Source organism: Apodemus sylvaticus, chromosome 5 (genome assembly GCF_947179515.1).
Source record: "Apodemus sylvaticus chromosome 5, mApoSyl1.1, whole genome shotgun sequence".
NCBI lineage: Eukaryota > Metazoa > Chordata > Mammalia > Rodentia > Muridae > Apodemus > Apodemus sylvaticus.
In genome coordinates, this window is record NC_067476.1 from 137,553,397 (window position 1) to 137,580,013 (window position 26,617).

Consider the following 26,617-nt stretch of genomic DNA (forward strand, 5'->3'; position numbering starts at 1 on the left):
GAAGGTTGAGTCCCTTGTGATATGAGGGACAAGGCAAACTTTAAGGCCAGAAAACTCAGGAATATTCCTTTTTCGGGCTCTCCAGATCTAGAGGGGCAGCCTTTCAGTCCCACCCTATGAACACACAGGGAGGCAGCCCTGTTTCCACCGGGGCATTAGGCATTCTCGTCCTCTACGGACAAGGAAGTGTTCTCTATTTCTTAGCAAAGATGCATCCATGATGAACTTGGCCTTGCTTGCCTTCTGGGTCATTCTTCCCTTGTCTTGAAGATGAGCTCGTGGTCCCCGCCCCAGGGCATTGTCCTGGGATGCTAAAGCCTTCCATTCCTTCCCATGTGGACCAATCTGAATGCCTTCTGATGCCTACGCTCTTACCAGCATTTATGTCCAGGGCTCCCCAAGTATCCTCTGAGGAGTCCTCAACAACCTCCTCTCTCTGAGTCCTCATCAAAATTGACCATAGGGGTATCTCCAAGTCCTTGCCTCTCCTGTTACTAGGTCCAGAGCCACTTCCATATTTTTAGATATTTTAGTATTCCCTCTCTTTCCTCTGACTACAGTGGACTGCTTACAAATGGCTGAAAGTTGTTGGTTTTTCTTTTTCAAAGTTTCAGAAGATGGGAAGTGCTAAATGGAGGAGCCATCTTGGGGCCAAATGACTGTTTATAGACAGCAGGTTTTTGCTGTCTCCTCCCACAGTGGAAGGAGTGAAGGAACACCCCAAAGTCTCTCTTATGGTATGTTAGTCAGGTTTCTCAGCCCTCGTGGCCCACTCACCTCCCCAAGGCTCATCTCCTGAGTCCATTGTTTGGAGGGCCAGGATTTAGATTTTTGTTTGGTTGTTTTGGGGGGAGTTGTTTACTTGCTTGGTTGGTTGGTTTGGGTTTTTAAGAGAGTTTCTTATGTAGCCCAGGCTAGCCTCAAACTCTAGAGGCAGTCAAGGTTGGCCTTGAAATCCCAATCTTCCTTCCTGATGGATGCTTGCACCCATCAAGGGCTAAGACTTTATCACAGCCAGTGAGGGCCAGCAGAGCCACCTGGAGGGGTGGTGATGCAAAGGTATCCTGCTCTCGGCCTAAAGCTTCTAAAACAGAGGTTGACGGCTGAGCCGCGATGGATGGTGTGCTTGGCTCACTGCCAAGCAGATCGGGAGCTGAGGGCCACTGTCGAGCTACCCATCAGCACCTTTCAGTCACCCACTGTCATTCCCTACTCAGTCAGAGCTCCATACCAGGACCCACAGCATCTTTTTGCACATCATTAAACCCTTCGGGTCGAGCACAATGCCTAGACAATAGCAACCAGCAGTTGTTTTTGGATGAACTCCACACGTTTAAGGCATTCACGATTAATGCCATGGCTCCTGCTTCTAAACGTAGCTGCTCTTTGTTTCCCCCAGATGTAAGCGTCTGAGTAGAACCTTGCAAACGCCCCTTCACTCCCTCTCTATGCAATGAGCTTTGCAACTTAGAAGCTGTAACTCAGGCTGCCAGCTACTTACTGCTATCTATTCACTCTTTGCTTAGCAGTTACAGAGAACTCGGGCTGAAGTTCAGCCATTTGCCATGATGAATAAACTAGTATCCCAGCCGCCCTGGCAGTCAGGGTGACCGGCCAAGTCATGGACACCCAAGGGGAGGTATTGTGTGGAACTTCTGAAACAGTGTCCACATCAGAGGCCTAACATCCTTTACTTTAACAATTCCCACCTCCTCCCAGGCTCAAACTCACGGAGACGGCTGGCACTTTGGCAGCAAAGACAAATAAAAACTTTGCTTTAAAACAGTGAAGCAGGGATGCATACAGTGAAACACGCTTAGAATCCCAGTGGAGACAGGATGTCATACAAGCTCAAGGCCAGCCTGGCCACCCAGCACATTCTAGATGAGCTAGGACCACATAGTTAGACCTTATTTTAAAAACAAATAACAAAACAAAATAGTAGAGCAGAAAGATAGGCCTGTGCCCACTTAGTGACCAAGGAGCAGCCATGCCAGCCCCGGACTTCCGACTTCCAGACGATGACAACACCTCCTTTCTTCTTTTTTTTTCTTTTTTCTTTTTCTTTTTCCCGAGACAGGGTTTCTCTGTATAGCCCTGGCTGTCCTGGAACTCACTCTGTAGACCAGGCTGGTCTCGAACTCAGAAATCCACCTGCCTCTGCCTCCCAAGTGCTGGGATTAAAGGCGTGTGCCACCCCCATCGGGCTCAACTCCTTTCTTATCCTTTCTCCTTCCTTCTCTTCTTCTTCTATTAGAGAAGACACTGGCTTCCATTAGGTCTCTTTTATAAGAAGCCAAACATCATCGGTGCTGGCAGCCATGTTCTTGCCACAGAGAGTTAATCCCTCCACCAAGTGAAGAGAGGTTTAGCCTCTCTCACGGTCCAGGGAGTGACCACATAGCCCTGGGTGGTTCATAATACTGATCCACAATGACTTTCTGTCAGTTACTAATGAGAGTTCAGACTAAACCTGTGTGACAGTGCATACCTGTAATCTCTCCACTCAGGAAGCTGAGGCAGGAGGTTCTCACTAATGAGACCTAATAGTGAGACCCTGTTTTTAGAACCAAATAGAGAGTCTGGGCTGACGCATGGTTACAAGGAGACAAGTATGGAAATGCAGAACTTGTCAGACCATCAAGACAAGTTATTAATCTAAAATGCAAACAGCCAATATTTACTGAGCACTTGCAAGATGTTGGAGGATGTCTAGCAATATTACCTAACTCCTGGTAATCCCATGGGTTGACGCTACTATGTCCATTTTTCAGATTAGGAAACTGAGGCACAGATGGTGGCTGCCTCCAGACTAAGTATCTCATATTGTGTAACTGTAAGCCAGGTGGGGTATACATGATAGGTTATGGCAGTGTCACAGTCCTCTTAACTGAAGTTCTGCTTTCGCACTGGCAAAGGCTGAGGCTCCAGGCTCCTTGCAGGCCCAGGGAGCAGAGCAAACACAGAGGGAAGAATCTGTCAGGGGTGTGTATCTGTGAAGCCCCTGCCAGAGCAACAGGCCAGTTACCACTGATCCCTGAGAGCAGTCCGGAAAGGTCCAAGCGATCTGTAGCATCGCCAACCTGTGCTGGTGGAAGATTGGCATGTTCTGTTCCCACGGTAAACACGACACCGCTGTGTCTGCTGTGTGGGCAGAGACTGACGTGGGAGCTCAGGGCACCTGGGTTCAGAGCTGGCAGTGAGTCAGCGGCTGCAGCACATTCTGGCACAGTTGCAGCTAAAATCAGAGGGATAGGGCACCGACATCCAGTCCCCTGCTGCATCTTCCTCTTGTCAATATCATTCCCTCACCCACAAGCCTCATACTCAGGGAGCATCCACCCACCTGCTTAACCCACATACAGGTGACTCAGAGGCGGCTGTACCCTAGGAGGTGGCTGATTGTCCCCTCTAAATTCACCACAGCCATCCCCAAACAGCTCATTACACGGCATGTCCCTGGAGAACGCCAGTCATCCTGTGTGACTCAAGCTAGCCTGATCAGACTGATTAGAGAGAGCGGTTTATGTCACCGTTGCTGGGGTGGAGTCTCTTTCTCTCTTGGATGTGAACAAAGGTGGAGTCTCAGTTCGTACTGGCAGCTATCTTGAGACTGCGAGAAGCAGACTGAGTGTAATATTGCCTCTGTGCCCCACAGAATGCTCTACAGGCACCAAAGAATGAGTTACCCTTCTGTGTATAATAAAACAGGAACCAAGAAGCTGGCAGGACAGAGAGGAGGCAAGAGACACAGAGAACCCTGCCAGCCAAGCTGGGGAAACAGAAACAGCCAAGCAAGTTCGGGAGGGACTTCAAGCTGACCTTCCAAGTACTTAGGGGAAGCCACCTGCACATCCAAATGCTTCACAAATCACATCCTCTGTGCGTATCACCATCTGTCAGCTGAGGGGGGAGCAGAAGGAGTCAGGGAACTACAGTCTCTAGTGCAAGCGGCTGGCAACCTAATAAACCCACAGCTCACCCCCAAGGGGATAAGAGTTTATTCTGGAGCACTTAGATCACCCCAAATTCCATGTTCCAACACAGTAACAGTTTTATGAAGAATTAACTGTAACAGAACAAAAAAAGTACATAAATCAACACATTTAAAATACATTCATCAAGGGACTAGCGAGATGGCTCAGCAGTTGAGAGCACTGGCTGCTCTTCCAGAGGTCCGGGGTTCAATTCCTGGTGCCCACAAGAGGCTCATAACTCTCTGTAACTCCAGTCTCCAGTTCCTAAAGATCTGATACCCTCTTTTTTGTTGTTGTTTTTGTTTTTGCTTCCCCCCCCCCCCCGAGATAGGGTTTCTCTGTGTAGCCCTGGCTGTCCTGGAACTCACTCTGTAGACCAGGCTGGCCTCAAACTCAGAAATCTGCTTGTCTCTGCCTCCCAAGTGCTGGGATTAAAGGCGTGGCCACCACGTCCGGCTGATGCCTTCTTCCGGACTTCGCAGACAGCAGTCATGCATGAACCACACAGGCATCCAAATAAACTAAATACACAAGTTTTTTTTTTTTAAAGCTAGCCAATGGCTTAAAAAATGTACACCCATGGAATGCCAGGTAAGTGAGTTATAACAGCAAAGCCAGGGATCTCTGAAGCTGTCTGTGACAGCCTGAGCTTGTGGGTTTGTAGAAGCTAATTGTCTAACAATACATCATAAAAGGTTTCACATCATAGTCGCAGGAAGTTTGGTCACACAGAGGGGTGGGGGCAGTAATGGTAGCCATTAAGAATAGTGTAGGATTTGGGCTCTGGGCCTGCAATATTCCAGCTCTCCACAATGAATAAGTTTTGATCAGTGGACTAGCCTAAAATGCTTGATGTAAACCAGCTTATTTCTGGGAACTTTATGTCCTACCTCCTACTCTATCCAGCCAGCCAGGACAGGAGAGTATTGGTGTCCTGCTTTGTGGTCCTTTGGTCACCTCTCAAGTCACCCAAGGCAGACAGGTGTATGCTTCTGGGCCCTTAAAATGCCTGTTCCATTCAAGAGCAGAATAACCAGGAAAAGTTAGGTCCAGCACCTACAGTCACCCTTGCCCAGGAAAGGGCGGGGCCTGGGTCTCTACGCCCAAAGGGATGCAGGATGTCTATTGTGAGTCCTCAGCAGGAACATGCTCTGGTACCAGAGTTTGCCTGATATTCCTCATGGGCTTCTTCTTTCCCTAGCACCTGCTGGGGTCACCTCCGCTCTGTCTCCTGAGTTTACAATATGTCCCAAGCCCCAGGCTCTTTTAGAACCTTACTGTCCACTTCCCTTGGGCTTGGGAAGTCCAAAAAAAAAATTTTTTTCACTGAAGGAAGACCCTAGACTCAGATGGTATGCAAAGACAAAGCGTTTATTCTGAAGAAACAGCCAGTATGTGGGGCTCAACCATTCTCTAAAATGGTGACCCCAGACAAAGACACACAGGCCTTCTTATAGGGAACCAAGGGAAGTCTCCAGAAGGATTAGGTAATCTAAAATTTCACTAGTAGGTGCTAAAGGGGCGGGGGAGGGGGGAGGGGGGGAGTCATAGGCAGTCAGTGATCTGCATTCCCATGTCAGGAGCATTCAACAATGTGATGAGGTAGGGCTGCCCAGCTCAGATGGCCCATTCTGAGACAAGGTGTCTCCCCACTTTTGTGGTTATTCCAGTCTGTTCTTAGGGAGGGGCTTTTAAGATTTTGTTCTGGATTTTGTGGTCTGTTCCTAGAGCTGCTGTCTTATGACCTAGTGTCTGAGACTTATGGTCTATCCCTGAAGCTGGAGCCTTACAGCCTCTTTTTGAAATCAGGCCTGAACGTTGGAGAGATGGCTCAGCAGTTAAGAGCACTGACTGCTCTTCTGAAGGTCCTGAGTTCAAATCCCAGTAACCACACGGTGGCTCACAGTCATTTGTAATGCGATCTGATGCCCTCTTCTGGGGTGTCTGAAGACAGCCACAGTGTGTAATTACATATAATAAATAAACAAATCAAAAAAAAGAACGAATAATAAATACATAAATAAATCAGTCCCGGTCCTTCAAATGGAGACAAATGGGGTTTATACTGTCCTTTCAACTTCAGCTTCTCAAATGGACTGTTACAGAGACGATGCTGTATAGGACTTCGAAGTGGCCCAGCCTCTCTAGGGACACTCATTGTTACAAACCATGAGCCGTACTAGGAGGAAGCGCAAGTCACAGGAGAAGGGTTGTACAGCTGTTTATGCTGGATACGTGCTGTGTAGTCCGGTGATCTGACTTTCAGTGGCTTTTTTATTGTTTTGCTTTGTTTTCTTTCCCTGGAGTGGACCTACTTTGGGGACGACCTTCAGGAACCACACCTATTTCTACTTCCTGGATCTATTTTGAGGATTTGCGACACATTAAACTTCGGAGCAGAACCGTAAAGAATCAACACAACTCAAGCTACTATGGTGAATTCCTGTCCCCTGAGCCTAGATGTGCCCGCGCTGGGATCCAGAGAGATCTATGGAGTAGTGTTGGCCGGATTTGGGCCTCAGCTCATACCGTGTGTGTGTGTGTGTGTGTGTGTGTGTGTGTGTGTGTGTGTGTGTGTGTGTGTGTCTTGGAAGGGTCATAACTTTTCTGTGCCTCAGTTTCCTTCACTGTAAAATGGAATTGTCATCGTGCTCAGCTAGCACGGTCGCTCTGAAATGTGAGTGGGTCACCACCCTTGCTTTACTGCGTGGAGGCCACTGTTCCCAGCTCCTACTGAGAGCCTACTCATCCTCGCTGGGCAGGTCTGACCGCCCGCGTCCTCGTCTCGGAGGGCCTGAGTCACCACGCTGTGCGTCACCTCTGCTCCGAGACCTGCAAATTCACCCTGAGTCAGCGGCCGGGCTCGTCCATTGAGCGCATCGCGAGGGGGCGGCAGAGCGCCGCAGCGGGCAGTGGGCAGCGAGGTCAGCGTGGGACACTGGGCTCCGGTCGAGCGGCACGGGGGGCCGGTAGGATCACAGCGTGGGCCGAGCCATTCGGTCGGGGTAAGCGCAGAGCCGTCGCCCCCCGCGGCCGCGCGATGGTACAGCCCGGCCGGGTAAAGAGGCCGGGCGGCCCTGGCCATCAAGGAAGAGGTATGGGGCTGCGCGCGGGTGGAGCGCTCCAGAGGGCGGGTGTCGGACCCGGGGCGCCCGAGGGACAGGGGCCCGGTGGCGCCCAGGGAGGCAGCATCCACTCGGGCTGCATCGCCACGGTGCACAACGTGCCAATCGCCGTGCTCATCCGGCCACTGCCGTCCGTGTTGGACCCGGCCAAAGTGCAGAGCCTGGTGGACACGATCCTGGTGAGCCCGCGGAGCCTATGGGTCCGCGCGACGAGAGAGGGCGCGCAGGTTGGGGTCCTTGATCTGGAGGAGCTCAGCTTCGCCTGTGTGACCTTGACGGACTGGCTGAGTCTCCCCCCCCGGCGGGGGGGGGGTGGGGAAGGGGGGCGGGTTCTTCACTTAGACTTGGCCATAAACCAATGATCCGTGACACACGTACTCAAAAGTGCTGCGGTCACCCCAGAGTTGATTTTTGCCTCTCGGAGCAACTCTGTGAAGTAGTTACTGTTCCTTCTGTATAGAGGAGAAACTGAGGCACAGGAAGTTTGGATTTTTTTTAAGCAACTTGCCCAATGTCACGTGCTTACAAGATGGTACTGTGAGACTTTACACCCAGGCAACCTGCATATCCTGAAGTCTGTTCCGGCCTTGACAGTCTTGGCAATGGTCTGGGTGTGTCATGTCTCTTGGATCTTGTCCAGTCAGGAAGTAGGAAAGGACAAGGTCAGTCTATCGTGGAAGGAGGGACCCCTCCGTAACTAGGGGTTTGACTTTGTGTCAAGTTAGGCCAACATGGCTTCCTTCCTATCCCTTCCAGAATCTTGAGATTCATGGGCCGGATGACACCTAAGTCTGCAGGATGTGTTAGTCCTAAAATTTGTCCCATCTTCCGGCGTGAACTTCATGACAGTGGGAGTTTGACATCTTGGTGGTTGCCTTCAGGCTTACTGGGAGGGGGATTTAGCCCGGAAAGTGCTCTCAGCACCAGTGAGTCTTGGGGCAGACACTCTCCATCCTGCCCCTCCTTTTTGGTCATCATTTTAGCTTTTGTGTGCACGTGATGCTAGGAATTGCACAGCCCTGCATGCATGCTTTGGCGTGTTCAGCAGGAAGGCCACCATTGCACTGCATCTCTGACTTTTTTATTCTTTTGTTGCTTCTAATTCCTTAATCATTCTGTCTTGATGTCAGCGCCTCCCCTGCCCACCCTATTGGGTTAGGCCATCTGTGACCTCACAGGCCCCTGGGTGCCTCCTAGCACAGCAGGGGTCCTGATGGGTTTTAATGAGCAGTTTTAGACACCTCTGCTATACAGCCACAGGCTCTGGGGACAAGGACCCATCTTCCTAGGCCACCTGAACATGTTGCCACAAACAGGGCTGCTTGAAACAAGACACAAGTCCAAAGCTATGTTGTCTTGTGGTTTTTAAGACAGGCTGTGTTTCTCTATATATAGCCGAGGCTGCCTTGAGACTCATCCTTCTGTTTCAGTCCCCCAAGAGTGCTGGGATTACAGGTGGCCCACCAGGCCCAGCTCAAAGTCTGTTTTATGGCATGTTCTCTAGAAGGGAAAATGCACTTTCCCAAGTCTTAGGTTACTTTTCCTTTTGTGTGACCAAACATCTCACACAAAAGGAAAAGTGTCCCCAGTCAGAACGACGAAAGACCACTTGGGCAAGGCTCACTTTCTTCCCTTTCTACTGGTCGGGATTCTAGCCTAAGGAATGACGCCACCCACGGTGGGCAGATCTTCCCAGCTCAACTCATTTGACCAAGACAATCCCCCATAGGCGTGCCCAGAGAAGCCCACTTACAAAGCCATTCTGGATTTCATCAAGTTGACAATTGAGCCCCTTAGCTGAGGGCCTCCCTCTCATCTTCAAAGCAGCAGCAGCTGGTGGAACCCTTCCCACCTCAGGTCACTGTGACCTCTTTTGTCACAGCCTTCTGCTTTCAGGGCACCTGGTGATTACATTCAATTTGCCTTGGGGAGCTTTTTTTTCTTCTCTTTTCCTTTTTTAATTTTTTAATTTTTTTTATTTTTGGTTTTTTGAGATAGGGTTTCTCTGTGTAGCCCTGGCTGTCCTGTAACTCACTCTGTAGACCAGGCTGGCCTCGAACTCAGAAATCCACTTGCCTCTGCCTCCCAAGTGCTGGGATTAAAGGCGTGCGCCACCACTGCCTGGCAATTTGGGGAGCCTTAAAACTCACTTCTGTCAGCAGACTTCCACCATGTAAGGTGGCCTTCACAAGTGGCCACCTAGGAAGTAGGCATCCTGTGAAACCATCCTTGAACCCACCCACTGCCATCGTTCTGCCCAAGGCCTGCCAGGTGCAGCTGCCCAGGGCCATGCCTCCCACGCATCACCTCCCTGACTTCCACCATCACCTGCAGGATGAACACGGGAGGCCATCTGCACAACACAGCTCCCTCACGGCTCTGCAGAGGAGCCACAGTTCAGGCATTTGGGCTTTTAATCTAAACTAGTCTGTATCTGTAGCCTCCCAAGTGACTCTGTGTCCCTCGTCACTGCAGAGAGACAGACGGCCTCCTTCGTGGCTTGTCCCCTGTGAGACTGTCTTCACAGCATTGTCGTTTCTTCCTTCAGTCTGCTCCTGGGACTGAAACCTTGTCAGGAGGAGACTGTCCTTGCCTCCTAGCTATGCTGTGCTCCCCCAGGTGTGGACAAGTGGGCACAGGATGTATATCTTTCACATGGTTATAGATCAGCGCTCCACAAGTGTTCTTTGGGGGAAGCCCTCACTGCCATTTCCACTCTCTGCCATTTCTGTTAGAAATACTCTTGGGGGCTCATTTTCAAACTGCCAGGGTACCGCCTAGGGGCTGAGGGCCTAGCTCCTGCTAGCATGAACCCTCTAACATTTTGCCAGGTCTTAGGTACAGTGCCAGGCTCTCACCCTGTGACTCTTTTCTCTAGGAGGACCCTGACAGAGTGCCCCCCATCGACGTCCTCTGGATCAAAGGGGCCCAGGGTGGCGACTACTACTACTCCTTTGGGGGCTGCCACCGCTACGCAGCCTACCAGCAGCTACAGAGAGAGACCATTCCTGCCAAGCTCGTGAGGTCCACCCTTTCCGACCTGAGGATGTACCTCGGGGCATCCACACCAGACTTGCAGTAGCAACCTCCTGACAACCCCACCCCCTCCACATCAGCACCACTACCCAGCGCACAGAAGATACATGCAGCCCCCAACGGGCAGAAGCTGTAGAAGGGATATATATGTTATACTTAAGGAGGGAGGTCTGCCTTTTGGTGCCTCTGCACTAGCCCCCAGGGACTAGCTCCCAGGAATGAGGGGGTTCAGTTCTTCTGTCTATGAAAAAATATCATGGCCTTGACCCTGAAGGAATACCAAGAGGAGGAAGTGAGAAAGGAGATGGACTTGGAGACGATGACTCTTGTTTTAATCTTTATGATATCGCTACATGGACTATGTACTAGGAAGTAAGGAAACCTAGGTCACCATGACTTAAGTGAGAGATACTTGTTATCCCCATAGCCTGAATCCTGGGACAGGTGGCTAACACAGTGTTGTCTCTAACCCAGTATTGTGTCAACATCTCAGTGAAGGCAGGGCTTCCTCTCAGGAATCCTCTGGCCTTGTCCTCATTGCTTCTTACTTCGTAGTCACAAGATGGTTGCTCTGTTTCTAGGAATCATGTCTGTGCTCAAGGAAGAAACCCACTGGACCAACTTCTGTCAGAAAGGAAAACCTTGTTCAGAGGTTCAGGAACCTGTTCTTTGCACAGTTGCACACAGTCGCCTTGGTCTGAGCTGGCCACCATTGTCACCCACTGCTGCAAAGAAAGCAGACATTAGGAGGCGCTGTCACAGCTGAGTGTGACTGCCTTGTTCATCCACTGGCACTAGGTATCCTGCAGTACAATTGGGACCCCGTTAGTAGGAGAGGGAGACATTGGCCTTGCTATGAAACAGGCTATCCCCAAACTCAAGTATTCATTTACCCATGATTCTATAGGTTAACTAAGCTCCTTGGAGCAGCTCTTCTGGCCTGGCCTGGTCCTGCTCATGAGCCCATAGTCAGCTATCACCTCAGTTGGGGCTGGTTGGGCCAGGATCACTTTAGTCATTGTGGCAAGTATTGGCTGCATTGGCTTGGTTATCCTCGTTGCGCCGCTATCAGGTCAGCTCTGGCTTATTCTCAAGGTGGCCTCAGGGTTCCGAGAGAGAGAGAGAGAGAGAGAGAGAGAGAGAGAGTAGTCCTGACGAAGCTTGGCCTGGAGCAGTGGCTCAGAGCAGTGGCTCAGCTGTTAAGAGCACCTACATGGTGAATCACAACACTGTCATCCTGTTCCAGATGACCCGATACCCTCTTCTAGCCTCTGTGGGTACAGACAAACACACGAGAACAAAGCACCCAATTTTTTTTTTTTTGAGACACAGGGTTTTTCTGTGTGACTCTGGCTGTCCTGGAACACACTCTGCAGTAGCAGGCTAGCCTTGAACTCACAGAGATCTGCCTCCTGAGTACTGATATGAAAGAAGGCGTACACTACTGTAGCCCAGGTACATTTTTAGGTGACACAGTTTCTTCAGCCCTGGTGCCAGGACTGTGTCTTTGCTGCTCAGTTCATTCCTTAGATTCAAGGGGTATAAACAGACTCAGCTCTCAGCGGGAGGAACTAGAAAGAACATGGGGCTATCGTTCATCACAGATGAGTCTTGGTGGGCAAGAGACAGAATTCCTCACTCTCACACATAAGCACACAAAGAGCCTTCCCAAGTCAGCCTTTAGGATATGTTCCCAAAACCTAGAAGTCATGGAATGGTGTCTTCACGAGCTGGGTACCCCAGCCCTTAAGGACAACTCACAGCAGAATGAGGTGGGTGACAGGGCATTCGGAGGGGCTTCTACAAACCAGGAGTCCAGGAGGCACTGGAAGCACCAGAGTGAGGTGGCGCTTGCTACGCCACACAGAGACCTTAGTCACTTGTCATTTTCAAGCCTGTGCTTTCCCAGCTCAGTGGTGAGGACACCAGCTTTCCTACCCACTGAGTGTCCCAGAACATGAACTTGAAAGGGATAAAATGCACTGTGGTGCTGCATTGATTCTTAGGACCAAAAAGAGACTAGGGAGAGAAGACACTTTAACAGGTCAACCAGGACTCATCCAGTCTGGGTTTCAATTACAGTTTGGGTAATCACATCTCTGTGGTGGGCTGGATGAAGAATGTATGGAAACTCTTTAGTCTGCAACTTTTCTGTGAATCTAAAGTCATTCTAAAATAAAAGTTTATGTAATGAAGATGCACGCTCAATGCAATAGCTTTAGCCCAACATTTTTGGTTGTGTTTGATGGACCCTTGGAGCTTCATGTCTGGGGCCCAGGAACATGCATTTCTAGAAAGTTCTCAGAAACAGGTTTTTAGAGCAATTACTGCTTGGAGAAAACAACCAGGACTCTAGTGAGATAACACAGCTTGCTTTGTGTGCTGGGCCCTTGGACTTGTCCAGGGTACTTGAGCTCTGTACGGCTCTGGCAGGAGAGTGGAGGGGGTCAATCACGCTTCTCCACACAGTCAGATGGGCTTTACAGCCCTAACTTTGTGACCAGGGTCAGGAGAGCAGAGGATGTCCTCACAAAGTGCTGGGCCAAGGTAACCGCAGGCATGCCTCCCACCCAGAAGGATGACTCCACTTGGAAAAACCCAACCAGCAGTCCTCAAGAAGACGCAGTGGAGGTCTTTTAAGAAAGGCCACTGGGAGCAAAGCATGGCCCGTACCTGTCTGTAATCCCAGCCCTGGAGAGGCTGAGGCCAGATGACACATTCAGGGTCAAGATCTTCATGAGTAGCGTAGCAAGTTCCAGGCTGTCCTGGAAAACTTAGTACAATCCTGCCTCCACATAAAAATAGGAAGAGGCAGGGAATGTAGTTTGGTGGTAGAGCATTATTTGGCTGGTATATTGTGTTCAATCCTCAGAAAGAGGAAGGCGGGACAAAGAGAAAGGGGAGTGGTGTGGTTGTCAAATTGGACTGAGCTGCATTTCCTTCTTGCACCAGCAAGTGGCGCTGCTTTCCCGCTCCAAGAGCAGAGCTGCGGCTTGAGGAAGGCTCTGAGCTGTAGGGGGCATGGTTGAGGGAGGGATTGTGGTTCAGGTCTCAGGAGACTGGAGCCAGGCCCTTAGGTACTGCTCATCCTGCCTGCCCTATATTAGTACCTTAGAGTGCTGGGTTTCTCTACAAGAAGCGCCTCCAAAATGTTTTGTGGGCTCGCATATGTGTCCCTTCTGTCCTCAAGAAAGGCAGTGTATAGCGGGTCCCAGAGGTTCTGTGAGGGAAACCAACCCCTCCACGATAGATTTAGATTTTAATTTCTCAGTTTATTAAGATTAGTCAGTAGTTAATGGATACATGCCTATGATCCTAGCACCTCAGAGGCTTACAAGTTTAAGGTAAGCCTGGGCTACATTGCCAGACTGTCTTCCCCTAATCCACCCCCCTTAAAAAACCCTAAAAGATATTAAAGTCTTAAATAAATATTTTCAGTTAAAACACTAGGAGCAGTCCATGGTGGGGTCATAGACCTGGCTGCCTCTTTGGTCTTTTCAAGGCCATGAATTTTGGCACATGCTCTTCCAGAAGTCTGCCTGAGAAATCATGTGAGTATGCATTCTTGCATGTCTAGAACATTTTGTGTGTGTGTGTGTGTGTGTGTGTGTGTGTGTGTGCTGCACTGCTACATCAAGTATCTTCCTCTGTCACTCTCCAGCCTTTTTTAAAGTTTACTATTATTTAAAAAGTATGTGTATCCATACATGCACATGAGTGCGGGTGCTGCAGAGCTCGAGGAGTGTCGGCGATGGTAATCCTGGTGTGGATGCAGGGGATTGAACTTCCTCTGGGAAGAACAGCACGTGCTCTTAACCACTGAGCCATCTCTCCAGCACCTCACCCGTTTTTAAAACCCTGTTTTCGAGGTGTCAGCTACGCTCTTTGCCAGCACGCACAGGCTGCTGTCTACTCCATGGCCTCTTTCTCTAAAGCCTTCCCCCATTGCCATCTGTCGTCCCCTTTCTGTTTTATGTTCTTCACCCATCTCTATGGTTTTCTTCAGTCTCTACTGATGTCTGCCTTGCCCACCACAATGTAAATCCCGGCAGGTCTTTCCTGCTTATCACAGTAAGCCCTGCACTGAAAGGAGTGCCCAGCACATAGTAGGTGCTCATCAGATAGCTGTTGAGCAAATCCATCCCATGCGAGGGAGCCCATCCCATGCGAGGGAGCCCATTCTTCTTTATTGCTGCCTGGTGTTCCCGGTCTGACTAACCATGTATCAGCCGTTCCCCGTTAGTGGACACCTGGGAGTCCATTGCTGTTCGTGCAGTGAGTGAGCCCCGCATCCCACATTGTGTTCTGTCGGCTAACCACCTAGAAATGGAACATTCTAGCAGCCCTGCCCAGTTTGTCCTTGTTGGTGACCTCTCCAGAAGGGCTTTTCCCAATGCTGCCCAGACAGAGCTTGGGGACTCCTCTTCCAAATCCCAGCCCTTCTTTTGGACCACGGTCATGGTTAAGAACAAAAGAAAGCTATAAGCCCTTTCCCCTAGCGAGGCAGCTTACGACAACCTGTAATGTCCTCTTCTGGCCTCCTTGGTCACCTATACATACCTGTGCACATACTCAAATACAAGCATACATAAAACTAAAAATAAAGTACTTTTTTTTTTAAAAGAAAGATACACAAATTTTGGCCACGTTCTGTGGCTCCCTAAGCTTGACCCAACTTCCAAGAACTCTGTAGCCAGCGTGACAGCATGTCTCTGAGGGAGGGCCTGCGCAGACGTAGGGTGGGGAACTGAATGGACTCTGGCTGCCAACGGCTCAGTCGGTGAGGATGCTCAGAGCCCGACCAGCCTGCAGTTGGACTAGCCTCTCTGGGTGGTCCCTGCACTGCTACCCTGGGTCCCAGGACACCAGGCTTCAACTGGGCCTTGGACTCAGGTGCCAGTGATGGAGACAGAAGGCTGGGCCTGGAGTCTGGGTCCGAGGGGACCCTAGGGGAAGGTATGACTACCCTGGCCCGGAAGGAGCCTGAAAGACTTCCAAACTTCGTGGTGGGCATAACCAACCACACCTGCTTCCTGGTTGGCCCTTCCGAAGAGTAAAGGATACTGCCTTCATCCCCAGACCGACAGCCCTAGATATAAACAGGACAGACATGATCTTCCCTGTTGTACAGATCAGGAAACTGAGTCCTAAAATAAGCAGCCTGGGTGCTCCCAGCTGGATCCGCCCCATAAGGGGGGGGGGCCCACGGAGGCTCCCGCCCTGGGGCCCCATCCTGAGCCTGACCCCCAGCTCTGCCTGACAGATGACCTCAGCTGCCGCCAATCCATTGGTTCCAGCTCCGGGGGGAGGGAAGAACAAAGCAGGCTTTGTGGCCGGCTGTCCCCTAGCCCGGCGCTGCTGCCTCCGGGACCCCCTCCGGAACTCCCGGCGACGCCCCCCGGCCGACAGCCGTGTAATGTCTTCCAGGCGCTGGCTCTGCACACAGCCGCCGCGGGGCCGCCTCCCGGCGGCCTCCCTGTCCCTAAGCCTATGCTGAATGCTGGCCCTGGATACCAGGCAGGTGTGGCCCCTGACAGCTCAGTGCACCACCTTGGGGTGGGAAACACTGAAATAGTTGGTGGTGTCGCTATGGCCGCTGTGTGCTTTCTGGCTAGTTACTTTAGATCGATAGTCCTAGGTTCTGATGTCTGTGCCACGAACTAAGCACCAGCTCTTGTGAGCCCCATCCCATTCAGAACAGTAAGAACCACCGACTGAGTGCCTACTCTGTGTCAGTGTCCGTGTGGGGTGCTAAGGCACCTTCAAATGTCAGAGTCACCTTCGCGGGTGTAGTCTTTACCCTCATTTAACAGATGAAAACCCAATTTCCAGCTGCCGGAGTCTCAGTTTCTTGGTGGATAAAGGCAGGCTGTAGGAGAGGATGCTCCCCGTCCACAAGCAGTCCTTCACTGTGGAGAAACAGCTGGAAGCAGGTGCCCGGTCTACCCAGAAACCCTGATAATTTAGGACTCTTAGTGGAAGATGCAGTAGCCGTTGGGGCATATAGAAAATCCAGAGGTTCTGCTCTGACCCAAAGGCCTCCCTTAAGTCACGAGTGTACAGCCTTTTTGTGGCTCTAAGCAGTGGAAGGGCGTGGCCTGCCTGAGGTCCCTGAGAGGAACAGGAAGAGAGGCCAAGGCTTAACCCCGAGGAGGAAGGGCCATCGTGACCACCCAGGTGACGCCAGCAGATGAAGAAGTGTGATCAGGATCTAGGTGGAAGCAGGGTTTTTCCCAAGGCTGGGACCGAATCTAGGGTTTTTCCCATGGCTGGGATGAGATCTAGGGGATACGACATGAACCTAGTACCCTGCAACACTCCACTAAGCATGGGACACACAGTGGGGCCCAGTTCCCAGGAGCCCAAAAAATGGGAAAAGAAAGAATAAAGTTCTAAAAACCCAAGGGGAAATGGGTGTGGTAGTCCATGCCTGTAATTGCAGCACTAAGGAGGCTGAGATCAAGAGGCCAGCATAGGCTATATAGTAACACCCTATCTAAAAAACCCAGCCAACGAACCAACCAACCAAGCAAGCAGCCCCACAAACAATAAGCATCAAGTACTACCTTCATGATAAAGTCACAGGGATTTATTTGGAGGGCTTGCTGGTGCCTTTGTGGATCACGGCTCTCGAATCCCTGAAAGTTTGCATTTTCTTGGATAAAAGGTACAGGAAATAAACCAGCAAGAGGAATGTATGGCTCGGAGCCATCTTGGGCTGTGGGTGGGTATTTCTGTGGCCACTCCCTTCAGATCCAGCTGTGATAGACTGCTCTCCTTTTGCTACTAAGTATCTCTCCCGACCCCTGGCAATCTTTCTCGCAGGACAGCAGGGTTGCAAAGGGATTCCTTTGTCCCATATTGCTACTGTGTCTTTTCATGTTTTTCTGTACTTCAACTCAGTTTGCTCTCCAAATGCAACCACACAAGGACACCATAAGACAGGTGCAATGGCCACCTCAACCTTGCAGATGAAAACTCAAGGCTCATCCAGGTAATGTACAAGAGTCTATCCTGGAAGAAGCCCCTTGAAGCTGACCTGATTCAACCACAGGCTTGTGTCTCTTGAAGGTCTCATGTCCAACAATTTGAAAGTAGAGGGGCCTTCCATTTAATTCAGTATGCATGAAGTATCTACTAAAATTTTAATAATTGCGAATGATCTCTAGGCTGAAAGTGTTTAAAGATCATATTTAGAAAATCATTCCAGGCTCCTCACAACCAAGGCTCTAAATGACAGCCCTTCCGGTTCTTCCATTCCAGACAAGCTGGTTGCCCCATAGGCTTCCAGACCGCACAGCCTCTGCAAGTTCCCTCTCCTCTCTTCTCCCCTCTCCTCTCCTCTCCCCCTCGCCTCTCTCCTCTCCTGTCCTCTCCTCCCCTCTCCTCTCCTCAGAATGCCCTTGGAGTAGCCCATCTTACCTGCATCTTTTAGTTCTCAGCTGAAGTGTCTCTTCCCTGGAGAGGTTTCTCTTACCCCCACCAATCTTTTCCTTCACCAGTCTTTTCCTTCCTATTCTTAGGTAGCTATTTTATCCCTAAGCTTCTGTCTTTGTTCTTTCTTGCTGTCCTTCCAGGATGTAAGCTCTGTTCAGTCAGAGCTGGTGGGCAGAGTAGCTAAGTACTCTAATTTTGGTGTCGACATGACACCCTAGAAGAGGTAACTAACTCAGTTGAGGACTTGCCTTCTTTTTTTCCTTTTTTTTTTTTTTGTTTGTTTTTTGTTTTTTGTTTTTTTGAGACAGGGTTTCTCTATGTAGCCCTGGCTGTCCTGGAACTCACTCTGTAGACCAGGCTGGCCTCAAACTCAGAAATCCACCGGCCTCTGCCTCCCGAGTGCTGTGATTACAGGCGTGCACCACCACTGCCCGGCTAGGAATTGCCTCCTTGAGACTAGCCTGTGAACACATCTGTGAGGAGTTCTCTGATTGTTGGTAGAATGGCCCTGCCCATGGTGGGCGGTTCCATCCGCAGGCAGGTAGGCAGGCCTGACCTATATAACAAAGGCAGCAGCAATGAGCCAGGCCAAGCATGTGGGCGGTGCTCTCTAGGGTTTCTGCTACAAGCCTTGGCTTGGCTTCTCTGGAGGATTGTAACCTGAAGGCAAAATAAACGTTTTCTTCCCTAAGTTGCTTTTGGTCATGGTGCTTAACATACAAACAGAAAGCAAGCTACAGCAAATGCCCAAGGGCAGGTGAAGGTGCCTGCCACCAAGCCTAAGTTAGATCTCGGGCATGGTGGAGGGGAAAACCGACTCCCACAGACTGTTTTCTGACCTCCACATATGTGCCAAAGCATATCCATGAGCGAGCTGTCACAGGCAGTCATTCCTGGCGGTTATTATACACATACACACACACAGACACAAAGTAGATAAATGCAATTTTAAAACCAAACATTTTAGAACACCCGCACACAGGCAGGGCAGTGGTGGCACACACCATTAACTCTCAGCACTCAGGAGGCAGACGCAGGCGGATCTCTGAGTTCCAGGCTACTGCAGTCTACAGAGCAAGTTCCAAGACAGCTAGGGCTACACAGAGAAATCCTGTCTCGAAAAACCAACAACCAAACCAACCAATCAATCAAACAAAAACCAACCACACACTGTTCAGATGAAGCTTTCCTTCTCTATGTAGGCATGGGACAAATTTGTGTTTCTGTTATTACATCCATCTAAATAACAGGTTTTCTGTGCCTTAATCTTGTTTTAAATACTTTATTTTCTGTCTATTTACTTACTCATTAACTCCAAACTTCCCTGTACAGTACACATGCTTTGGGACTTTGCTTATACCATCAGACTATACTGCTGAGTAGCCCTAACTATCCTGGAACCATTCTGCAGACCAGGCTGGCCTTGAACTTGCATAGATCCACCTGGCTCTGCCTCCCCGGTGCTGGAATTAAAGGTATGCACCACCACCACCCAGCTAAAATCACTTTTGAAGTACAAGTTACATGTAACAAAATTGCCCATTTTAAGTATTAGAAAAAAAATTATGTAGTAATTTATTTAGTTAGTTCATGCACACAGCATGCCTGGCATACATGTATGCATGCCTGGTGCCCGAGGGAGGTCAGAAGGTGACAGATGCCTTGGAACTGGAGTTAAAGATGACTGTTAGTTACCATGTGGATGCTGGGAATTGAATCTGTGTCCTCTGGAAAAAGCAGCCAGTACTCTTAACTGCTGAGCTATTTCTCTAGCTCCAAACATTTTGACAGATTTACACAGCCATAGAAGCGCGCCTGCGGTCAGATGCACAGCACAGAGGTTCCTCCATAAGTCTAAACTGAAGACCTCTGAAGCCCTTCCACAGAGTGTGAGGAAGGATGTAGCTCGGTGGTAGAGTATTTGCCTAGCACGTGCGAGGTTCAGGGTTCAGTGCCCAGCACTACTACAGCAAAAAAGTTCCAGAGTCGGAGGTCGGCTGAAAAGCTTTGCCGATGGAAGGGGAAGCCAGAATCTTCATCACGTTTTTCATCCAAAATATAGCAACACAGGAACAAAGTGGGAGCAAGATGCACCCACATGAGAGATGAGATGAGAAAACAGAAGAGCCTCAGGACCACAAACCTTAGACAAACAACACGGGGTGGGGTGGGGGAAGAGAGATGACCACTGGGTCATCTGCTGCAGGAGCCTGATGACCTGAGGGTCCTGATGACAGGGACACAGCAGCCCCCAACACTGCTCTACTGAATGGAGTCAAAAGGAAAACAGAAGCGTGGAGGGATAGCCAAACAGGTGACGTGCACACCGTATACACATGAGGACCTGAGTTTGAGCCCCTGGAGTCCACTTGAAAAGGCTGGTGGCACACACTTGTAATCCCAGTGCTGAGAAGGAAGGGACAAACAGACTCCTGGAGCTTGCTGGCTGCCAAACTGGCAAGCCCCAAGGCACTGAGAAACCGTCTCCAAAAACCAAGGTTGATGGTTCCTAAGGAATAACACCCTAGATTTACCTCTGACTTCCACAAGAACATGCACACATGCGTATGATGATGCCCACTGACACACTTACGTACAAACATACATTGACACACACACACACACACACACACATATGCACAACGTAAAAACCTCAAGATCATGAGCTGTTGCTTTAACAATTTGCTTGTATTAACCAAGGAAGGCCTTCCAGAGGAGGGGGCCGGTGAACAGGGATTTGATGGTGTGCGTTCTTCTACTTACTGGACGGACAGAGAAACAGAAGCACAGAGAGGTAATGAAACTTGTTCAAGGTCACACAGGAGGAAGAGAGAAACAAGGGGCTGAACAGAACCCAGGACTCAGGACCCAAACCCACCATTTCTTCCAAGGGCCACGTGGGTCCTAGAGCAGCAGGCAAGAGGGGGCCTGGGGAGAGACTCGCAGCCAGAGTCTGGAATCCATTTCCCAGGCCATCAGTGTTTTCCCAGGGAGAAGCAGGAGGCCCTGGCCTGCGGCTCCCCGGCACCATCTGTTCCCTGTTTATTTATTTATACTTAAGTCTCACCCTCCAACCCTGCTGGGGGCACCAAACATACCAGTATCCCTGCAGAGAGGGGCTAAGGGGACAGGGACTGTCAAACCCTACTGGATCAGACAGGACCGGCTCATGTTCTGGCTCCGGTGTCCCTGCCCTGTAGCTGCTGTCCCTTATTTCATGCTGGAGGTCAGCCTGTGGCCTTAGAAGGGCAGAGCCAGCATAGCATGGTGGACAGAGCCCAGTATGACCACGGTCAACAAGACTGTTGCCCAGTTCTGTAGCGCTGTGCTCGCTTTCATCTCTGCAGACGCAGCTTGCACGTCATTGAGGGTCCACCAAGACAGAGCCCCTGAGCCCTCTCCAGGACTCTCACCGCAGGCCCCGGCCTTGTGTGAGTGAGTGATGCTGGTACCCTGCCTGAGGCCAAGACTGTCCTCCCATCCACCTCTCATCTGCAGGGAAGGCACAGCCACATGAAACAGCAGTTTCATCTCTGTTCCCTGAGGGCACCTTGGAAGGCTGGCACTGCTGCCTGTCGTAGTGGCATCAAATGCAAACTTCAGGAAGCTGGGCCCTGCAGCTCACTAACACCAGTGCACTGAAGGTCTATCTGGGAAGAAAGCTCAGGCTGCCCCAGGTCACCCGCTCCAGCTCTCTACGTAGGTACAGCCTTCCTCCTCCTGAACTATATGGCTAATCCCTACCCAAAGGGACCTTCCCTTGGTCTTTTCGTGGACTGAGTCTTCCCCTACTGTGACTCTAGTCCTCTCTGTCCCCACTGCGCTTTCTGGGAGTGCGTGCCTCCACCAGTTACTCCTGCTGTCCTGGCCTGTTACACGGTCCTTATTGGAGCCTGCAGGAGTCCTGCCTGTTTCATTGAAGCCTGTGCCCCCTCTCCTGCTTGCATGGTCTGCTTGAGCCTTCCTCCCTCACCGAGGTCCCTATCTTCAGGCACCCCCCACCTCAGTGTCCCCTCTGGATTCACAGGTCCCATGGTGCCCTCAAAAGTCTTCTTGGAGAGTCAATGGGACATCTGGGCAGACCCTCATTCTGGGGTCCACGCTGCCCTATTGAAGCCATGGAAGCAAACGTCTGCGAAATGGGGGAGAACTTCAGATGGGTTCCCTGTGGCCGGGGGACTTCCACAGCTGCACAGGAAACTGCAAGAGGAGTCTTAAGAGGCCACAGAAGGGGGAAGGGGACATTTGTTGGCCACACCCCTCTGCCTGATGGGCCCTGTAGAGGCTATTTTCCTCCTTATTGCCCTGGGGAAACTGAGGCTTAGGAGGAACTTTCAACTACCAGAGTCTTGCAGAAAATCTACACTGGTTTTGAACCCAGGTTTACCCCACATCTCAACTTTCAGCCATAGACTCAGGCCTTCCAGGGCAGTATAGAGTGAGTCCACTTCGGGTCCTGCACTGTCCGGGCCTGGTGAGAGGGAGAACCAGGAGCCTCAGGGAGAATAGGGCTTGTGGGGAGAGCAGGCAGGTGTCCGGGGTGCTCTGGTACCCTCCTCGGTGCTCCATCTCCGACCCCAGTGGCCCCCGGCCCCCGCAGTGCCTCCTCATCTGGCTTCCATGTGTTCTTGCTGCACCTGAGTACACAGGCGGGCCAATCTGTCTTGGACTGTCAGAGGATCAATAGGACTCCCAAGGCCAGCACAGCAGGGCGCTGGAGGGGAGTCCCTAATGAAAGCCAAAAAGGGGACCTGGCGGGCATAGCTAGGCACAAGAGGGCTCAGCCCTAGCCTCGCTGTTCTCTTGTGCCTAGCTGGATAAAGGGCTGTGGCTCTAACTTAGCGAAGAGTATTGGTTTGATGTGTGAGGACTTCATTCATCCTCAGTAAGAAGGGCCAGAGCAGAGGTTGCACTAGTTGGTATGGTATTGCAGAGGATCCTGAAGGCATATGCCAACAAGAGGTCTCTTTTTAGATCCAAAAAAAGTCTCCAAAATGTGAGCAAAATAAAGCAAGGTACAGAACTATGCTGCATTCGGCTGATCCCTACACACAGACCTATTGATATTTTAGATCATCTATATATCTAAAGCACAGCAAGCAGAGACAGGGTGGGAAATGACATGACGGGTAGAAGGTGTCAGAAGGGGCCTGCCGGGCAGGGGAGGGAGGCCTGCCCAGCTCTGCACTAAAATCTTACTCCCTGCTCATACGCTCTCTCTGCTCAGATCACAACGACATCTGATATCATTATGAGAGCTGCCTTCATCACCGACCAAACTGAATAGATCAGGAACAGGACAAGTCGACCCGTCAGCCCCTCCCTGTGGGCTACCTGCTCTCAGTACCTGATCTGAACCTAATTCCAGCACTTGGGAGGCAGAGGCAGGTTGATCTCTGAGTTCGAAGTCAACCTGGTTCATATAGAGCCAGTCAGGTCTACACAGTAAGACTCTAAGACTCTCTCTCTCTCAGCCCCCTTCCCCCCACATACACAGACACACACACACACACACACACACACACACACACAGAAGAAAGAAAGAAAATCACCTAGTGGAGTGTGTCTGAAACCCCAGCCCTGAGGAGGCAGAGACTGGAGGGCTAGCCTGGACAACACATCAAGGGGGCTGCTTCAGAAACAAATGAAGAAGTAAAGGTTGTAAAGGTCAAAGAATAGTTAAGAGATTCTTCCAGAGAAAGAAGACAAAGAGATGGCAAAAACTAAATGAAAAATAAAATTACACGAATCCTCACTGCCGCTGGATACTGGATGAGATGACATTTCACTGGTTTGCTGTGCAGACATGGGTGGACACGCTGGTCAAGGGTCACATCAGTGTATCAGTGCCCTGGGGTCTGCATCTGTTCTGAGATTTTACAAGAGAGCACTTTAGCTTTCCAGAAAAAAAAAGGATGCATGAATTAACTTAGGGATAGGAGGAACTGTGTGGGCACGTGAAAAACATGTCCCAAGCACTGCAAAGTGGACCATGTAAGGCGTCCGAGGCCAGGGAATCGGGCGATTGATCCTCAGAGCGGTTTTCTAGTCTTTCTGTATTTGTGACATTGCAAAGTAAAAATCAAGTGTGGATGTGTTTGGTTGGTGGATGCACAGGCGACATACTGAGCTCTTGGCACGTGTGACTGCCCCCACCTTCACAGCCACCCCTGAAGGTGTGGTGATATAGAGAGGCTGAAAGTCACACAACAGGGAGAAGTGACGCCCACAGATAACGATGACGGTGGTGGCAGTGGAGATAGCTGCAGCTTTTGGCAGTTATCACCAATGCATTGTGGGTCTTTCTGTGACACACCTTCCAGAGTCACCTTGGTGGAAAGTAACCATCCCTGTACCCCAACCCCAATTCATTGCTTCAGTAAATGGGTCTTGAATGGAATTATTTCTCTGTTTTGTGACTGCCTTCTCATTTCTATGCTAACTAAAAATTCAATTTATCTGCAGAACCGGGTCATGGTGGCACACGCCTTAAGTCCTGGCATTCAGGAGGCAGAAGGCAAGTGGATCTCTGTATGTTTGAGGCCAGCCTGGTCTATAGAATGAGTTCCAGAATATCCAGGGCTATACAGAGAAACCATGCCTTGGAAAAAAAATAACAAACAGACAAACAAAATGTTACCTGCATAAGAAAAGGTGAGCAAAAAGAGCAGAATCCTTGCCCTAATGGAGTGCCTACCATATGTCAGGTCTGCGCTCACATGGGGATTAAAGAGACATGCTAGGCCAGTGGTTCTCAGCCTTCCTAATGCTGCAACCCTTTAATGCAGTTCTGCATGGTGTGGTGACCCCAACCATAAAGTTACTCAGTTGCTGCTTTAACTGTAATTTGTATAATGTTATGAATTGTAATATAAATATCCGATATGCAGGATATCTGATAAGTGACTCCTGTGAAAGGGTTGCAAGCCACAGGTTGAAAACTGCTGAGCTAGACCCAGTCGGCCGTTCCAGACCTCAGGAGTGAGCTAAACCAGAAAGGAAATCCAAAGCAGTGGCCGCCTGGAGAACATCTCACCGAGGAAGGAGGCTCTAGGCTGCGTTTTGACGAATGTGTCGGCGTCCCTAAAATGATGAGAAGAGGAAAAAGCTCTTTGATGGACGGCAAAGGCTCAAAGGCAGAGCCAGTGGGTTTCTGGGCAGCATTAGGACAGGAGATTGGGCAGGATGTGAGATCTCTCCAGAACTCTGGAGAGTGAGGATCCGAGGGTAGCCACAAGTTCAAGGTCAGACTGAGCTATAGAGTGAAAACCCTGTGTTGGATCTTAAGGAACTTGAGAAGCAGGAGAGAGCACAGAGGCAAAGGACTAAGGGACAAGCTTCATCGTGCTGGTTCAAGAGAACCCAGCTATGGTCACCCCTCTCCTGTGTCGCTTCCACCTCACCCTGCTTCAGCAGCAGAGAGCTGCCTTCTGTTCCAAGTCACCTCTCATCTCGCCACACACCTGCTTTCATTGTCCATCAATCCTTTCCTTTCTGTCAGTCTCCACTCTCTTCCTCTGTCCTGAGGCATTGTGGGAAGCCACCTGTGCACCATCCACCCAGGGGTAGGAAAGGTGACAATGGTGGTGGCAGTGGTGATGAAGTCTGAGATTCTGGAATTGGTCTGGCCTTCCCTTTCGTGGTGGCCCCTGTCTTAGGGTTTCTATTACTGAGGTGAACACCATGACCAAATGCAAGTTGAGGGAGGAAAGGGTTTATTTGGCTTACATCTTCTGAGCACAGTTGATCACCAAGGGAAACCAGGCAAGAACTCAGGGCAGAAGCCTGGAGACAGAGGTCCTTAGAGGGAGAGAGGGGCAGTTCCTGGAGGAAGCTAGGACTGCCTTGGCTGCAGCACTCCTACATAGCGCCAGCCCTTAGCAGGAGGCTGGGAAAAAAACAGCTGTTCATTCTGGCTCCCAAGTTTCCAAGAACCAGAGTCAGTGGTCCAGCTAAGAGGTTCTGGCCCTCAGGAGGTGGCTCTCACCTTCACGATAATGGGACTGTGCCCACAACATCCCTTTCCAGAGGTTCATATACATGGTGCTTTTGGTCCTGACTGTGGACAGAGTGGAGAGTCCCTCCCCCGGGACAGGTCTTATTCCCTCTACCCAACAGCCTATCCCTGGGTCCCATGTTTTTATCACACTGTTGTGGCCGCATTTCCAAGATGAACAACTGACTGACGAACAGACAAAGGTAGCTGCCACACCCTTTCTGGGTCTTCCCTTGAGTATCTCTTCTCTACGTGGGAGGAGCTGAGCTCAGCCTCTGGCTAAGTGGGAGAATTCACTTTGCACGAACATTACAACCCCACCACCCCTCAGCAGTACGTGCAGAGTATACGTCCAAAACCAAGGGCTGAGTATATAAGGTTGTATTGCACTATTCTCTGTATCAGCGTGTTTAAAAACACTACAGGAATGGTGTGTGTGTGTGTGTGTGTGTGTGTGTGTGTGTGTGTGTGTGTGTGTGTGAAGAGAACAGAGTGAAGGCAGGGGCTTGGAGGGGAGAAGGTAGGCAGTCCCCAAGCCAGTCTAGGTTTTGTTGACCAAGGATGATGGTGTAGGGGAGGGCAGAGTCAGCATCGAGGATCTGCAGACAGACTATTGTCCTTTTCTGAACTCACCTCTGGCCTGCCGGAGGAAACAGCCATCACTGACAGTTTGAGCATAGTTCTGGGAGTTGTGGCTTTCCCCGGGCACCATTCAGTCATGTTCTCTCAGGAAGAGAACATTTGCTCTAGAGCTTTGTGGATACCCTTTTAACGACACAACTGTCATAAACGTATGCCCTTGTTCTGAGGACTCCTGTGCATCTTCTTCTCTTCTTCTTCATTATCTTACCTCTTTGTCAACACGTCAGGAGAGCTTACCACCTTAGTAATTAGTAAGCTACTACTAACTACTAACTAGCTACTACATTCAGTTTTAAATGTTATGTTTGACAGGGTTTCTCTATACAGCCCTGGCTGTCCTGGAACTCACGGTGTAGACCAGGCTGGCCTCAAACTCACAGAGATCGTGTATGTATGTATGTATG

The 26,617-nt window shown here is 50.4% G+C and overlaps 1 protein-coding gene across 1 annotated transcript; it reads left to right on the plus strand.

The window, feature by feature from the left end:
* Positions 1-6,837: 6,837 nt before the first annotated feature.
* Positions 6,838-12,333, plus strand: Srxn1 (sulfiredoxin 1). The gene is made up of 2 exons (XM_052183893.1): positions 6,838-7,281; positions 9,981-12,333. Exons 1-2 carry the CDS (start codon positions 7,018-7,020, stop codon positions 10,182-10,184), a joined length of 468 nt encoding a protein of 155 aa, XP_052039853.1. The 5' UTR covers positions 6,838-7,017; the 3' UTR covers positions 10,185-12,333.
* Positions 12,334-26,617: the final 14,284 nt, after the last annotated feature.